The sequence below is a fragment of the Indicator indicator genome, chromosome 24, assembly GCF_027791375.1.
Source record: "Indicator indicator isolate 239-I01 chromosome 24, UM_Iind_1.1, whole genome shotgun sequence".
NCBI classification, from domain to species: Eukaryota; Metazoa; Chordata; class Aves; order Piciformes; family Indicatoridae; genus Indicator; species Indicator indicator.
The window spans coordinates 14,860,872-14,877,863 of NC_072033.1; the positions used below are offsets into that span (position 1 = coordinate 14,860,872).

Sequence of the window (16,992 nt, forward strand, 5' to 3'; positions counted from 1 at the left end):
AAGCCATGAATTGCACGTGGGGCTGGTTTAGGGCAGTGCTCCCCACCCCCCTGCCAGGTGATAAGAGGAGTAGAAGGGAGCCTGCCTTCCTGCTGGCCTGTGCAGCAGCAGTTGTAGAAGCAAGGAGGCTCCTGGTAAGTGACAGCATGTGGGCAGGGTATCAAAGCTTGGGAAGGCTCAGGTAGAGCCCACTGGTGCCCTGGGGCAATGGCACAAGCAGCTGGGGATGTGTGAGAGAGGCTCTTGCCATTGCCAGCCCTGCCTGAAAGCAGTTCCTAGGACTGGGGAGTATTTCCCTCCCTGTGTCATGCTCACAGTGCTTTTGCTGGGGTGGCAGAGTGGAGACCCTGGGTTTAATGGGCCATGTGAGCAGCCCTGAGTGGGGGCAAGGATGGGGTTACACCTCATGCCAGGCTGAGCTGTGCCAGAGGGAGCTGGTGTGGCAGCACTGGGGCAACTGGCATGTGCTGGGTCTGGGAGCTGGCTGGGATCTTAGCCTTGAAAAGCTGCTGCTTTCTCCACATTGCTTTTGTGCTTAGGGCAGAACTGAGAAATCTCTGCTGGTATTGTGATATTTCACAGAATTGAAGAATAAAGTCTCTGAACTCCCTACACCTGCATTTTTTGAGCCCTGCACTGCTCTGATACCTCTGAAAAACTATTAAGCACCTGGTGCTGGGTTGTCTTTGCAACTGGGTCCTAAATAAATCCCTTCCCTGTGCTGAGCCCTGCTAATGGTCCATTGTTAAGTGGCCAGCCAGCACAGTCTAGAATGAAATCATTTTTTTCCAATCATCCCAGAAAAAAAAAAAAAAAAGAAGAAATTAAATCTCTCCAGTATCTTTCTTGTAGGATGAGACTGAAACTGGGAACTGCAAATTGCTGTGCAGTGCCCTTGCTTGGCTGTGCTCCTTGGCTCCAAGCATTGAATTGGGAGCTGATGGTTGCTTGGGGCCCTCCTTGCAGGGCTTGTCATGGGAAGCAGCATTTGCTGGCATCAAGCTGGGCCAAGCACTCTCTGCTATGGGGCTTGGCAACCCTTGGCAGTGCCAGGGTGGGGGAACAGTCTGCTCTGGTGTCTGCCACATATGTGGCAGCAGCTTCTCCATCAGGGTAGGCTGGTGGCACCTGCAGGGATGCCCAGGTCCTCCAGCTGTGCTGGATCCACAGGTCTCACTGTCCTCCCCCATTGTGAACCCAGGCAATCACTGCCAAGGCTGTGCCTAGCTGTGTGTCCCATGGGGCCAGCACGCCTCATCCTGTCCCTGTCCCTCCTTACATCCACTGCCTGCTCCTGCTCTGTATCTGAGCTGGCAGGACAGGAGCAGGCAGCCCAGCATCAGCTGTTTGGCTAAGGCCAAACCGACCAGTACATAACTGTCCTTGGCCTTTGCACACGCGTGTGCAAGGTGCTGCCTCCCTCCCTGCCATGTCCCGACCTGACTGCTCTCTGGTATCCATGCTCCCACCTGCAGCTGCCTTGCCTGTGAGAGGCTTCCCTGCGAGACTCGCTCCACTTATTTTTTTTTTTTCCTTTAACCTTGAAATATAATTTCCTCCCCAAAACACCCTTTTTCCCCCTGTAAACAACATCTCTTTAGTGAGATTACAGCAAAAATCCCCGAGCTGCTGGGGCCCCGGCGCTTTATCAGCGGGCGCGCCCCATTCGTCAGAGCCGCCGGTGTGCCCGGCCCCGCCCTCGCTCCCCACCGATGCTCTTTCCATCATTTTTACAGATTTATTTTACAATAATTTAATTTCATCCTTAGCCCTGGGAAGACGAATTGGCCCCTGATGTGACTGGGGATTTGGAGCTAGTCTCATAAATTTGCTGCCTCTACACAAAGCTCTTTCTGGAGTCCTCGCCGCAGCCGTGAGCGAGAGCCTTTAAACAGCAGGGGATAGACTGTAAATCTTGCGTGGTGCTGGAGGGATGCTGCTGGCACCACTGAGCTGCGGCTCCGGGTGGCTGGCAGGGCCTGTGTACGGGGGCATAGGCTGGGGAGGGCTTTTTGGGGATTTCCCCAGCAGCTCTCCCATGGAGCAGGCATCGCCAGTGGCCAGCAGCCACATCGTGCTGCCAAGGTGTGGCCTGTCCACACAGCCAGCTGCTGCTGGGCGTCAGGAGTAGCCAGTGCCCATCGTTTTCCAACCGGGTGGAGCTGGTGCTGTGCTGGGCATAGGCTTGGGGCGGTGCTGCCGGCCCTGCTGCGGAGCTGCGCCTGCTCTGGCACATCTGCACTCGCCACATGTGGAACTCGCCGTGCTGTCATGGCAAGAGGCTTGTCACTGTAATTAAATACGAGTGACTCCCCTACCCCTTCGGCACAGTCCCTCCTTTCCCTTTGATTTATTATGTCTCCTTAATTTATTTAAATGACTCTCAGTGTTTGCACAGGCTGGGAGGGTGCTGGCTGGGGCTCTAATTGCTGAAGCGAAGGGAAGGCAGCAGGAAGCACCTTTGGAGTGAAGCTCCCAGTGCTGGTGGGCAGTCTGTGTACTGGCACCGGGCTCTGCCACTGCCTGACGCTCGGCTGCAGTGGGAAAGACCCCTCAGCTTTTGGGGCTGGCTTAGGGGCATCTCCCTGGGGCACCACAGGGCAGCAGCTGGCATGGCTCTGAGCTGGCAAAGGCAAGAGTCTGGTCAGTTCGTTTCACCCTGTTCCCCATATGTGCAGGGATGGCAGGGGTGAGGGTCCAAAGGACACTGGGCTGAGTGGGCAGCATGCCACCTACCTGCCCTGGTCCTGCCAAGTGCCTGTGTGGTCTCATGCCTGGCTGGGCTCTGTGCCACCAGCCTTGCCATCCCCAGCCTGTGTTTGCACAGCCTCAGCATTCTGCTTGTACTTGTCCCTGTTGAATTTCATCCTATTTTTTCCAGTCCATTTCTCCAATTTGTCAAGATAGTTTTGAATTCTAATCCTGTCCTCCAAGACACTTGTAGTCCCTCCCAGCTCTGTGTCATCTGCAAATTTAATAAGAGCTTTCTCTATTCCATCATCCAGGTCCTTAATGAAAACATTGAGCAAACCAGAACCAGGGCAAGCCCTTGGCAGTCCAAGCAGCCTAGCACTCAAGCTGTGCTTGCCATGCTCGCTGCCCAAATGTGATGGAAGACGGTGCCAGAGCTTTGCCATGTTGGCTGCGCTTCACTGCCTCCCCAAGTTCAGGTGAGGTCTCTCTGCTTCACTGCCCAGAGCAGTGCTGGGACCACGGCATGCTGCCAGCTCTGCCAGGGGCTGGTGATGCTGGGGGCAGGTTGGGAAGGGGCAGTGGGTCATCCCAGGGAGAGCTACAGCTTGAGCTGCTGCCAGCCAGCACAGTGCCAATGTCCTGTGTGAAAGGGAGCCTGGTGGGACCTTGCCCTGCAAAGCCCTGAGGTGGGCCAAGGAGGAGTGGCAGAGGGGTGGTGAGACTCAGCTCTGCTGGCACTGGTGCATCCCAGGCTGGGGGTCCCAGCAGTGACCACAGCCAAAGGTGGCCATCAAAAGGGAGTGGACACCCAGCAGCAGGAGGGTAAGAGCCCCTCACCCAGGTAATTGGTATGGCTGCAGTGGCAGCCCCAAAGGGGCCATCTTCCCCCCACCCTGAGCACACGGTGAAGGGCAGCAGCCCACAGCCTTTTTGGTAGGTGCAGGCTCTCCCCAGACCGATGGTCTCCCTGTGCTGAGGCTGCTCCTCTGGGTTGCACAGCAGGCACCTGGCATCAGCTCAAAGAGCCACTCTGTGCACCACTCCACGACCACCACCCCCCTCAACAGCCACCAGCCATCGCTTCCCTTTAATTGATTGTAGAAAGCAATTTTCCAAGCCCAGCTCCGCGTGCCCAGGCAGAGCTTTGCTTCACAGTGCAATTTCAAATTGCACCAGTCCAGCTCCAAGGCAAGAGCTTTGCAGTCTGCAGTGGGTTGTGCTTAGCCCAGAAGCAGCTCCTCCACTGCCCTACAGAGCCCACAGCTTCCTGTGCCAGCTGTGGCAGTGGCTGTGGCAGCCCTGCCAGCTCTTACCAGGTCAACACTGCCTGGACTGGCATGGCTGTGTGGGACCCACCATGGCTGCAGCCCCATCAGCAGGCAGCTGCAGGCCCTGGCACAAGCTGGATGCTTCATGTGTCCCATGCAGTGCCACCTCTTCAGGCAACTGTTGAGGACGTTCCATTGGGGCTGGCCAGTGTGGCAGTGGTGAGGGCTTAGCCAAGAGCTGTTGCTCCTGCTCTGGCTTCTTCCGAGTTGCAATTTCATGGTCAGGGTCTGGAGGTTCATACATACAGATGCATTCACTCTGCATTTAGTGATACTCCAGTAATTGGTGTTGCATCAGTTAGACTGGCTCCTGGATGCTGCATTGCTGAGTGCTGTGCAAGTGCCCCTGGGCTGCAGCATATGAGGAGTCCCAGTGCCCAGGGAGGCTGTGCTGGTAGAGCAGAGCTGGGGGGATGGTGAGTGCTGGGAGAACAGCAACAGCTCGAGGAGCATTTGTCTTTTGTGGGAGAGCAGTAAGGCTTGGGGCTCTCGAGCTGGTGGGTGCCAGGGGCTGCTGTGCTGGGGGGAGACACACTGCCCCATCTGAGCAGAAAGGGGTGTGGGGCTGTGCCTAAGAGGTGTTGCCAGCATTGCCAGCTCTGAGCATAAATCACCACCTGTCCTGTCACAGTGCTCCTCGGTGTCAGGCCACTGCCTGGGCACTTAGCTCAGTATCCTCTGCTGCTTCCCTCATCCCTTGGGCTGCCACTGCAGGCCATGGCAGGGCTTGGCACACATGGTGGGCTTGCCAGCACGGTGCTGCCCGTTGTGCAGGCAGGAGGATGCTCTGGTGGGTCTGGGGCAGTGGGGAGAAGCCCCTGGCTCACGTGTCTGCAGCACGGATCAGCGCTGTCAGTCCTGTGCCCACTGTGGCTTGCAGGCAGAGGTAATTTGCAGATGACAAATATCCCTGACAGTAAATATTTTTCCCACCCTCATCTTTCTAGGAGCAGATAAGGTGGCAGCACTGTGGCAGTAGAGTTGCTGGAGGGAGACAAACTCTTTGGCAGTTGTAAAAGTCTATTGTGTTCCTGCAATTATTTATAGATAAACAGAAGCAAGCCAATAAGTACCGAATGGAGCTGCTCAGCTGCATTTGCAGTGATGATGATGATGATGTTATTTCTCCCTCCTCACACCCACACACATCTCCACTGCATGGAAACTCGCTGCTGACAGCAATCACATCCCCACCCAGTACAAGGCAGGACAGGCTGGAGGGTTTTTGCCCCCTCCTTGCTGTTAGTTTTCTGCCACAGTGACCCTACTGCTGTTTCTGGAGCAGGGGAGCTGCAGCCCCTGCAGCGCTGCAGGGTCATGGTGCCTGCAAAGGAGTGCAGCCCTTCCTCTGGAGCTGCTGCCTCTGTTCCTGGCTGCAGCATGACCTGGGGACTGGGTGATCTTTGTCCTAGTAACCCAGTCCCTGGGGTGCTGAGTGCCTCACAGTGAGGGGGTACCAGTGCTGCTTGCAGGGAGCATGGGAATGGATGGGTCTGCAGCAGATTCTGCAGGACCCCAGGGTGCAGGTTCTCTCCACCTTCAGGAAAGGAACTGGGGGCTTTCCAGGCTCCACATGGCCAGGACCCCATCTCACCCCAGAGTGCTCTTGAGGACAGAAATGGGTGTTTGGAGGATGATATGTGAGGGGTCTTGGATTAAACCCCATGGCAGGGACAAGCAATGGCAATTGTTGCTAACGAGTGTGCATTCCCAGCCTGTGGAGCAGAGATCAGGGTAAGAAACTGACTCCACTGTGGGAAGAGGCTGGGAAGCACCATGTTCTCCCTGTTTGGTGAGCTGTTGGAGAGATGTCCAAGCACTGTGAGAGCCACAGGCTGGAGGGATGAGCCCACTGAAGGGGAGGGCAGGAAAGCTGCAGGCAGAAGGCCTGGAGTGCCACTGCACTGGGCCCTGGCTGACCTGCTTGCTCTTCACAATCCTTGACCAACCCAAGTCTCCCTGGTTCCTAGGGTGCTGCATGGCATTGCCCAGCTTCTGTTTGGGCAGGACCTCAGGGCTGCAGGAGCGGAGTACATCCCTGCCAAGCACTCAGCCTCCTCAGCAGGACCTCAGCCCTCAGAAGAACACTGAGACAAGCATCCAAGACTGCAGCTGGGGAGCCCTGGACTGGACTGGAGCGCAGGAGGATTTTTCATTGCACCATTGTAACCAGAGGACAGGAGTAAGTGACTGGTAGTGTCCATTCCCTGGGTAAAGATTTACACAATCACTTCATCCAGTAATTGGTATTCCAGGGAGTGAGGGAGCTGCAGCTCCAGCACCCACCTCTATTTGTTTTCTCTGTCTTCTCTCTCTCCCCTTTTCAGAATGAGTAATTCTGTCCCTCACCATCCCATTTAAACAGAGCATTTGCAGAGTGAATAATTAGTTACATTCAATTAGGTCTCACAAGCTCTCCCTTCTCACTTTGGGGGACGGAGGCACTAATGAGATGGCACAGGTCTGACACACAGCAGCAGGCACCCAATGCTGCGTGCTGGCAGGGACAGGTCAGCACTGGGGGTGGCAGGGAGCTGGAGGGGCCTGCCTGCTGCTGTGGGGAGAATCCTCTGGGGGCCCTTTGGAGGCCAAAGGCTCCGTGGCTCCCATGATATCACCCAGGGCAGGGCCAGCAGGAATCGGAGTCACATCAGTTCCCAGGGCAGGGTGTTCACTGGGCTGGTGCTGAGGGGATGCTGCCCAGCCCTGGAACCATCCTGTTGGCACTGCCTGGCAGGGAGAGTTGGTGATGTGCTTTATCTTCTTTGTTAAACCTAACATTAGGTTTTAAGAGGAACCTTGAATAATGTGCCACTGCCTTTACAGTAGAAGTAGCCTCAAGTTCTGGCTGCTCCTGGCTCTGGGATTTATGGCCTTTCCTCTGCTATGCTGTGTGCTCTCAGTTGGTGATGGGTCATGGGCTGCAGCTGCTCATGGGGCCTGCTCTGGGCTCAGTGCCACTGCAGGAGCCAGGGCACATGGCAGCCCTGCTGTTGCCCACCCCCAACCCACAGCCCTGTCCTACAGTGAGAAGCCCCATGATGGCCCAGCAGGCTGAGCCCAGGGCATGAGCACTGGGGATGTGCCAGTCTGGAGTGGAGCCCCTGTGCTCACAACCCAGGGCTAGTGGGTCAGAGCTGCCACAATACCTGGAGCCTCTGACTGCTGCCTGCAGATAGAGGGGGGGAGCATGCCCGGGCTCAGGGTTTCCTAGAGGCTGAGGGGCAATGTGGGCAGCGATGAACCACAGCTGATGGTAGCTCTCCCCTTCCCTTCTCTGTCCCGGGAGGATCGGAGCTGCAAGCGTTCCTCCCTCCCTCCACCGGTGGCACCAGCGCAGCCGGGAGACTCGGAGGAGGGACTGCCGGGGGCTGCAGGCTGCGCGGTTCGTACACGTGGGGAGGATAATAAAGTTTAATAACGGCTTTGTCAGCGGTGCGGGGGAGAAGAACCGAGCCCAGCCGAGCCGAGCCCAGCCCCGCCGCGGCGAAGCCCCGCAGCACCATCTCCCGGCCGAGACACGAGAGCGACGGGGACGGCCAGGCCTGCCTTTATTTGTCCCCCACAGAGCCCGTCAACAAAGGGCCAACTCCGGGTGCCCGGGGTGCCACAATGCCAGCACCCGCTGTGCCCAGCTCTAGCCTGGGCGGAACCCCTGGCTGCTACATGAAGTGGCTAAGCTGTATCCTACCATGGTGGTCTCACACTTCAGTCCTGGCATCACCAGCAGGCAGGCTGCTGGGCTCTGCCATAGCAGCTTGGGCAGACGCTGGCACCGGGCTCTGCCCGGCATCCCCCTCTGGACAGCTAGACTTTGCTGTGCCGTGGCTGCCCTGGGTGGCCTGCCAGGCCAGGCACTGCTGTGGTATTGCCACAGGGGTGGTTGTGCCATGTCTGCTGCTGTGTCTCTTCCGCCAGGCCAGGTTTGCTCCTCAGCCAGAGAGGGGACAGAGGAGACAGCACTGCTGGTCCCAGCTGCGCTCCTGTGCAGGCAGCATCCAGCGTCCTCACAGCCTCTCCTGCTCTGCCATGCGGCTCTCCTTGCCATCCTCCTGGGCCACAGGCTGGTGTCTGAGCAGGGTCTCCTGCCCAGGTAAGCTGTCTTCCTCCTCCTCCTCTGCCATCTCCACAGCCTGCTTGCGCTCCAGGTTCTCCATGTTCCCAGCCTCTATCTGCACAGGGGCAGGGGTCAGGGGCAAGCAGCTATGTCTCCAACCCCTGCACCCGTACCTTCCCTTGCTGTGCTCTCATGCAGAGCAAGGCCTCATCCTGTGCTCATCCCTCCTGTCTCAGCATTTGGCAGCAGCATCTCAGGGTTGGCCCAGTCCTTCTCCTGTCCCAGATGGGCAGCCCTAGGATAGCCCCCACCCCTCCTGCCCTGCTCTGTTGCTCCCTGATGCTTGTACCTCCCTGGCTGTGCCCAGAAGGGACCCCAAGCCACTGCTGGAGGAGAGCTCTGGGCAGACTCACCTGCTTCTGCACCTGTCGCCTGGGATCTGCATGGAAAAGGGACAGAGAAGGCAACAGTCAGTGGGGAGCACTCCTGCCCTGCACTGCTGCAAGCATTCAGGGCTCAGAGCTGGGGCTTGGTGCTGCTATACTGGAGATCCTGCAGCTGACACTGGGGTTGGTGTCTGCAGCAGGGAAGCCTGGCTGGACCTGCAGGAGACACCTCACTGCCCCAGCTGGGCAACAGGCTCTGGGGGCATGGCCAGTGGTGTTCCCAGAAGGGCTGCCCTGCTCTTTTCGCAGCAGCTGCTGGCCTCCTTTGCCTGGCTCCTCACCTCCTGTGCCACTCTGGCCAAGGTGTGACTTCCCAGGTTCTGGCTCCTTCCTTACCTGTGTGGACCAGGCAGTAGATGCAGATACCCACAAGGCAGGTGACGACAGCAGCCGTGATGGGGATCAGCACCGACAGTGAGGAGCGTCTGCCCGACTCTGTGGAGGAGAGGGGGTCAGCAGGCACCAAGTGCCCCAAGCTGCCTCCGTTCCACCAGGCCTAGTCCCGTGGGGATCCCTCACAGGGACAGAGAGGAGCAATGGTGTGTTCAGACTTTTCACTCCCCAAAGCACCCATGGGCTATCTCCTCCCAGTACTGCAGCACCCAGAGCAGCATGAGATCCCTGCTCTGCACCCGCCCGGCACAAGGCACTAGATGCTTACCACAGATCGCATCTGAGGTGTTAGTCCCTTTCACCTTCACCACCAGCCCCTTCTCCTCGCAGCTGCAGGGAAGAACAAGACCATGTAACCAACACAGCAGCCTGGGCACACAGAAAGTCTCTGAGGAGGAACACTTGGAGCTGGGTGGCCACCAGAACTGTGTGAGAAAATGTCCTGCGCTGAGCCTGCTGGGCTCTGGAGGGGCAAGTGGCCCCAGCATTGACCCCTCTGCTGCATGACAGGGATAGGGAATGGTCCCATCCCAGAGTCCTGGTCTGGAGCTGCTGAATCTGCTGAAGAGGGGGACAAAGGACAGAAAGGAGCACATATTTGAGACCTGCCCAGTCAGGGAGACCCTGGGATTCAGGTGCAGCAGTTACTACAGAACAGCTCAGAGATGACTCAGTGACAGGCTACAAGTGGCTCCATGGGGAGGTAATTTCTGGGCAAAGATGAAAGCAAAGTGAAATCCAATGGCTGGCAGCTGAAGCAAGACTAATTCAACCTGGAAATAAGGCTCACATTTCTACCAGGGAGTGCAATTAACCCTTGAGCAGCTTTCTAAAGACAGGGACAACCTGCCAGCTGGTGGCATCCTCAAAACCAGACTCCCCACAGAGAGGAATGGTGCCTTGAGCCAAGCAGCGTGCTGGGAGGCACGTCTGGACAGGGCATGGTGGTTGCCTATAGGCCCTAATCCCTTGCTCCCCAATGCGGATGGCAGCATAGACATCCCTGGAGGGGACAGCATTCTGCACACACACTGAGAGATGGTCAGAGCTCCTGGATTCTGCTTCAAGCTCAGCCATATCACTCTGAACCTCACCACGCTCTTCAGAGCTCTGCTCTTCTCACTCCTGCCCTACACCAGCCTGACACTGTGTCCCTTGGAGACCAGCCCAGCTGCCTGGTCCCCAAGGCCCAGGCAGCAGAGGACATGCTCAGGGGAAAGGATGTGGCCAGCATTCAGACAATACCTTGTCCAAGGATGGCATGGCTCAGTTTTAGAAGAGATGTTGGAGAAGGTGCCTTCTGCACAGGGCTCACAGGGAGACGACATCCGGGCCACGGCCTTGGCTGAAGTGGAGCAGAGGTTACAGGAGAATCAGTACAGCCTGTGGGATGTCCCTCACCACGGGTGAGGACGGCAGGCAAGCAGCACTTCTTGTGGCAATGATGCCAGGCAGAGGGACAGCACAGATCTCCCAAAGCCCTGCCAGGGGCATCTTGCTGGTGGAAACCCCCTTTCCCGGGAGGATCCGTGATCAGTGCTGCCAGGGCACCAGTCCTGCTGAGAGGGAGGAGCTGGCCAGACCCACCTGCCACAAAGCCGAAGCCGCGCTGGCAGGGCTGGTTCTCCAGACAGGTCTGGCAGCTGGAGTCAGAGCAGTGCATGCCAGCTCGGCACTGGCACACCGTGTTGTGTGTTGCATTTCCTTCTGTCTTCACAACGAGGCCAGCATCTGGGCAAAAGGAGGGTGGGCAAGGTGAGACATTGGGTGAGCCTGTAGAAGCACTAAGCCCTTCAGCGCCCCAAGGCTAAGGCTGGCTGGAACAGGGAACACTTACTGCCTTCACAGATGTCGTGGGGAGCACAGTGTCTCTCCTTGGTCCAGCTCTGCTGGTAATGCCCACTCTCACAGTGGGTGCAGACAGACTCTTCTGTGCCATCACATTCGGAGATCAGCTTTTCCCCTGCAACAGAGGCTGATGAAGAGGGAGGGGGCAAGAGGGCTTTACCCCTCTCCAGCAGCAGCTGTGCCAGCAGGACAGGGCCACTGGCAGCTGTAGATGCCAGGACGGCTGTGGCATGCCATCCAGTATCCTGATGCCACTCTGGAGGACAGGGCCAGCTTGCCTGGTGGCTGTACAGAGGTGGGTGAAGGGGGCTGCTGGTGCAAGGGCATGAGAACCAGGGGCCGTTCACTGCCTCCAACACTCCAAGGACTAGAAAATGAACTTGCAGTGAGAGTAGAGGCTGGCAAGTACCATCACCATTTGGTAGTGCCAGTGGCAGCACTCTCCCTGCACCATTGGGTCCTGCAGCTGCAGGAGCACAGACAATCCCAAGAAAGCTGCGGTAGATTCAGGGAGGTCCAGGGGGTTCTCCCAGAGCACCAACAAGGTCCCAGTTCCTCTAGCACCAAAGTGATACAGGGAGGTAAAGCTGTCAGCACTGCTGGCAATGGGGAGAAAGGGCTTGAGCTGGGCATGCTCCACTGTGGCTAGGCAGCAGATCCTGGCACAACCAGCCCATGGAACCCCAAGAGAAGGGAAGGGTCTCCATACCTGGCTGACAGCGGTTGCAGCACCTGCCCTTGTGTTCATACTGCTTTGTAAAGCATCTTACAGCATCACCAGTCTCACAGCACTGCAAGAAAGAAGACCTGTGGATTCAGGCTGCTCCCCAGCACATGTGTGCCAACCCGGGTGCTAACTCACATCCCGAGGCGGGGGTTCCCTCACACCACTCTTCCCAGCCCTGCACTAACCACAGACCGCAGCTGAGACGCCTGCGCTGCCTGCTGCCACCGGTGCTCTCTTTGAAGTGGGGTGGCAGTGACTCGGGCACGGTGGCTCCACGTTTCCTACCAGATGGTGACCGCACATTGCTCCGTGTCCCTGCCAGCACGGCTGCGGTCCCGGACAGGGGGAGCAGTCGACCCACCCTGGCTCAGTGAGGCGGCGATGGGGCTAGGGGCCATTGCCAGGTCTGACATGGGGACACCGGAGCTGGCAGAGGGGAAGCGGCCCGCTGTCACACGTCTAACATGAGCAGAACGGGAAGTGAAAGGGGCGCGAGCGCGTCTGTCCCTGCGCCCCGGGATGGGGACAACCTGGCTGCGGGCCCAGGCTGTGCCCAGCACAGTGGACCCCCGGGGCCTCACCGCTCCCCGTCCTTGGCTGCGGAGACCCAGACCCGTCCCCGTCCCGGCACAGACCAGGGCTGCGGACTCCGCTTCCTTGGAAGAAAACCGAAAGCGGGCCCGGCCCGGGCCGAGACCCGCCTGCCTAGCCGCCGCCTCCTCCCCGCGGGTGGAGGGTTCCGGGTCGATTGGACCCGGCTGGCTCGGTGTTGGCTCAGCTCCCCCCGCCGCCGCCACAGGTCCGACCCTGGCTATAACTCCCACCCAGGGACGAGCCGCGCCGAAGGGATGGGCAATAACGGGCGGACCGTGCCCCTTCCCGGCAAGCCCGACGGCTACGGCCCGGGTCCCTGCCCGCAGTAAGGGAGCTGCCCGTATCCCAGCCTGCGTCCATTCGCCAGACCCCGTCCCGGTCGCACTCACCCCCAGCAGCACCGCGCCCAGCAGCCCTAGCAGCCGGAGCCGGTTCATGACGCTGTCCCGGCGCTGCAGCCGCCCGCCCTATAACGCCTCGGCCAGTTCCCGCCCAGGAAGGGGGCGTTGGGCCGCCCGCCGCGGGCCCACGGGGGCTTCCCCGCCCGGGGAGCCCCTCCAGAATTCGGCCCGGGGTAGAGAGCAAGGGTAACGCTCCCGGCCAAACCGGCGAGCCCCTAGCCCAGCCTGCCTGGCTCAGCCCGGGGTCGCGGGAAGGGTACCTGCCCCGGGCCCTCCTGCTGCTGTCCCATGGGGCCATCCGTGCTGGGCCACCCGAGCCCTGCCTGGCACAGGGGTCTTAGGGGAGCAGCTGGAGCTAGGGGTCCCAGTATGGTGGCACTGGATGAGTGTCCTGCTGGAGATGGGAAGGTGGCTCCTGCCTGCTCCCTGCAAGCCCCATAGAGCCACAGTCCTGCCTGTGCCATCCCCATTTGACAAGGTACAGGCAGGGGCAGTCGCCAGCTGCAGGCCATAGTGAGGACAGGGAAGGTTCCAACTTTGCCAGCTCAGTCCTGTGACAGAAGTTCAGAGGTTTCACTTCATTTCCCCAACGGTAACCCAGAGCCATGGCCCTGGAGAGTCCCCTGCCACTGCCCAGAGGGCCTGGCCTCGGTGTCCCCACAAATACGTCAGCCCTGAAACGGGAACATGAGAAGAGCTGAGGGTACAACTGAAGTCCTCAAAGCCACTGCCCTGCCTCAGTTCCGTCAGGGAAGACCCTGCTCAATCCCCAGGGAAGTTCCAGGCTTCTCTGCTCCAAAGACCTTCCCTGGACTCCCCTCCCCATCACAGCACGCAGCTGGGCAGGAGCACTGCTGTCTCAGCATCCCTCAGTGCCCCAGGCACACTGCGTGCTGCCACCCAGTTTCTTCACACGATGATGGCCGTGGCAACAGCATCACACTACAGCCTCAGGCGCGGTTCAGAGGCTGCTGGCTTTCTGCTGCTGGCTGTGGCCTTCGCCAGGCCACTGCTGCTCAGAAAGGAGGACAGCAAAGCATCCCCGGGGCAGGCACCACATGCTCTGGATTCCCCGGGCCGTGGCACTTCCCAAAAGTGAGCACAGAGGGTCCCGGGGGAGTCTCGAGGACAGAGACTGGGAGCTGAGGCCGGGAAGGGGATTTCTAGGCCAAGCCCCTGCGGGCCCTGCTTGGGAAGTCCCCACATCCCCGGGCACCGGCCGTGCACAAGCTGCATTTGCAAGCGCTGTGTGCTCCCCGCTCCTCGCCCAGGCAGGAATCCCCGGCCCGAGCAGCCACGGTCCCAGTACCCGCACAGTGGGGCAGACCCGTGCTGGGACAGCCAAGAACAGTGGTCTGGGCCCCAGCCCAATGCAGCTGGGCCCCAGCAACGCCACCGCTACGCAGCCTGACCCCTGCGCCGGGCGAGGGCGCGACAGGACCCCGGTCCCGTCTCGTCCCTGCCCTGCCCCGCCTCGCCTCGCGTGAGGTCTGTGGCGCCACCCAGCGGCTTCGCCCCGAAGCCTCCAGTGGCACTACGAGTCCCAGCGTGCCTTGCGGCGGCGGCTCATAGAACATACTGGGAGCCGGGCAAGTCGTCCAGTGCCGTGCGCCTCGACCAGCATGGTGGCCGGTGCTTACGTCAGAGCGTGCGCCGCAAAGCGTGCAGGTGTCGTAGCCCCAGCGGTGCTTTCCCCCCTGCTTTACGGTAGTGCTGTGCGGCAGCGGTGGTTGGCGCCTTTGTCCTGGCGGGCGGCGGCCTGAGGCAGAGCGGATCCGGTGCGGCGGTGAGTCTGCGGCGGCCCCGCGGCGTTACCGGCGCGCTAGAGTGAAGGGTGGACCGAGGCGAATACCGTGGGGTCAGTCCCCGGGCCGGGTGTGCCCCGCGGCCTGCGAGCGGGCCGCGCCTCAGCCCCCCCGCCCCGCGCGGCCGGGATGTGGTAGTATGGAGCGTGGGCTCGCTGGAACTCCTCTTGTGTCTTCGTGGCGGCCGGGGACCGGCCAGTCGGTAGGGTTAAAGGGGCTGGAAAATGCCAGATGCCCAGTCAGGGTGTGCAGCGGGTGATGTCGTTTTCGCGACAGCCCCCGGAAGCGCTTGCGGCCTAGTGTGCGAACGGCAGCCGCTGGTGAGGCGTCAGGCGGGTAGGTTTTTCCTCAGTGATGCTCGAGGATGCTGCCGAGCAGGTGAGCAGGCCCCGGGCAGCCGCGCTCTGTGAGGCCTGGCTGCCGTTCTCCCGCAGCAGCAGTGTCCCGGGAAAGAAGGGCGCCGGCGTTTTCCGCTTTCACGTTTCCCTTGTGGCAGCTCTGCTTCTGCCCGCTCTGCTGGTTGCGGTGAATTGGCGAGCGGGTGCTGATGCTGCTCCCCGAGAACGGCCACCCGTTCCAGTAAATTCTCTGACTTTTGGGAGCGTGGCACAGGTGTGGGGTGCTGGGAACCGATGCAGGGTGGGAAGCTGCTGCTCCTCAGCAGTGTTACTTCCAGTGGTGGCTGGCATTGCTGTCTGCCTTGCTCAGCAGCATCTGGCGGGCTTGTGTGCCCTGTTGTAGTATCCTCCCTCATCTTTCACATTATCTGAAGTGATAATGCTATTAATATCTAACATTTCGTTTTAAACACAGGGGGTTTAAGGGAAGGTGGTTTTAATTAACTTCCAGAGGATTTACTGGAACATGAGCCAACTGTCCTGTATCTATTTAGGCTGGCAATCAGTTTCTGCCTGAGGACTGGCACCTTGAAGCCCAGCGCATGGTTGGCCTCCATTAACCTGGCGCAGCTTGCTTAAAGCTGGGACAGCAGTCATTTGATCTGGTCTTGTGATTGCTAAATGGCCCTTAACTGTGTAATCTACCAAATGAGAAATGGTAAGAGGCAGTAAATGCTGTGGTAACTCAACCTGTCCAAGTGTTTGGGATTTACTGCTTTGTTTTGAAAGTGATCTGCAAGTAGAAAAATTATTTCCTGATTTTTCTCCCTGTGGAAAGCTCTTTGCACCCTTGCCCCCAACTGCCCCCACTGTTCCCACCTATACGAAAAAGCAAAGGGAATTTCTTGCTGCTTTTATTCAGTTGTGGGGTTGTTGCTGTGTGTACAGGGTATGTTCCAAGGCCACATACGGGTCATGCTGCCAGAGCAGTGCTGGGAGCTGGCTGGAGATAGCTTCTTTCCCCTCCAGTGATGAGAATTTGAGCAGCAATAGAACAGAAGAAAAATCTAGTGTTTCCGTGCAGAAGAACAGGATGAGGTTTGGGACTTCTGATGGGAAAGGTAAAACCGTGTGTGGACAAACTTACAGGCTAATATGGTAGAAGAAATGGTGCCTTTTTTGCTTGATTTTGAATGGACTGTTGTTTTTTTCTTTCTTGCCTGTTTTGGCAGCCTGGTTTGTTTTTAAAAGTCTGTCAGACTGGGTGGGGTTCTCTGCCTCCCACCCACGCAGGGGATCTGAACAGGAGGAGAAAACAATGCTAGTGTGAAGTGATCCCCCCAAGTTTTACGTCTCAGATCTGGAGTAGATCTTGTTTTACATGCCAACTGAGTGTTGTCCAAAGGTATAAAATGGTTTTACATAAAGAGTTTTACATTTGACTTGCTTGTTTGGAGACTACTGTGAATGAGTACAGGTCACTGTCACTGGCAGTTGGTTGTCACTTCTCATGACTAACAGTAACAGTTTGTTTTGATTCCACTCCATTTCATCAGCTTTCTTGCCTGGTGCAAACAGAAACCTCCCTCCCATATTCCTCTAGCTGAATGTTTAGGAGTATGACAACTTTATTAAAGAATTTTCCAACTCTCAAGTTAATCTCAGAAGTTTTGCTGGTTTTCATTTCTCTAAGATGTGACTTTCACAGCAGCAGGTAAAACCCTGTGTGAACTTTGGGGTTTCATAGCTGGTTGCAGTGTGTTGTGTTGGATGTTTGTTGGATGCTTTGATGTCATTCTTGGAGTGAGTTTGTACAGGGGGTGCTGCTGCTGCCCTGGCTCTGTCTGCAGCAGGGGGTTGGCACAGAAGTCTTTTACCGTGCTGGGAGAGGCGAGGCCTCAGTACAGCATTGGGAGTGGGAGGCTGTGGGGTTAAATTCCCAGCTGTGGACCCGTCTTCTGTGGGAGCTGACAACTCAACAGGAAGAGGGATACACGGTTTAGTGGAGATAGGAGTAAGAAACAGTGTTTTTTGGTGTGGCAAGCTGCTGTTTCATACTGAGGGAAGTGCACCAGGTGTGGTCACCGCAGTGCATGCAGCCAGCATCTCCTGATGCCCTGTTCCAAGCCTGTTGTGGAGCCTTTGGGTCTTGTGCGATGCTGTGGTGTTTCCTTTCTGCTTGTTAAATGCTGCATCAATCCCAACTCTGCTCACCAGAGGACTGGAGACAATAATGGATGCATTGAAAAACTTAACTTTAAGATGTTTTAGTGGAAAATCAGTTTTATTGGTATCTTAGTTTGGTGTTAAACTACTAAAACTTTCCTGCCAAGTCCCTGGGTTTGCTGCCTGCCAGCGTTA

General features: G+C 58.0%; 1 protein-coding gene across 1 annotated transcript; it reads right to left on the bottom strand.

The window, feature by feature from the left end:
- Window positions 1–8,029: 8,029 nt before the first annotated feature.
- CD40 (CD40 molecule) lies at window positions 8,030–12,524 on the bottom strand. The gene is made up of 9 exons (XM_054392027.1): window positions 12,477–12,524; window positions 11,476–11,557; window positions 10,756–10,881; window positions 10,506–10,649; window positions 10,164–10,263; window positions 9,187–9,248; window positions 8,862–8,960; window positions 8,493–8,518; window positions 8,030–8,194 (listed from the first exon to the last, which is right to left on the bottom strand). Exons 1-9 carry the CDS (start codon window positions 12,522–12,524, stop codon window positions 8,030–8,032), a joined length of 852 nt encoding a protein of 283 aa, XP_054248002.1.
- Window positions 12,525–16,992: the final 4,468 nt, after the last annotated feature.

Excerpts from the sequence above, each read along its gene's own strand:
- CD40 (XM_054392027.1), bottom strand. The coding sequence starts at position 12,524 with ATGAACCGGCTCCGGCTGCTAGGGCTGCTGGGCGCGGTGCTGCTGGGG. Across the intron at positions 9,249-10,163 it reads CCATGCCATCCTTGGACAAG|CTGCGAGGAGAAGGGGCTGG; the intron begins GTATTGTCTGAA and ends TCTTCCCTGCAG. Across the intron at positions 8,195-8,492 it reads GGCGACAGGTGCAGAAGCAG|ATAGAGGCTGGGAACATGGA; the intron begins GTGAGTCTGCCC and ends GCCCCTGTGCAG.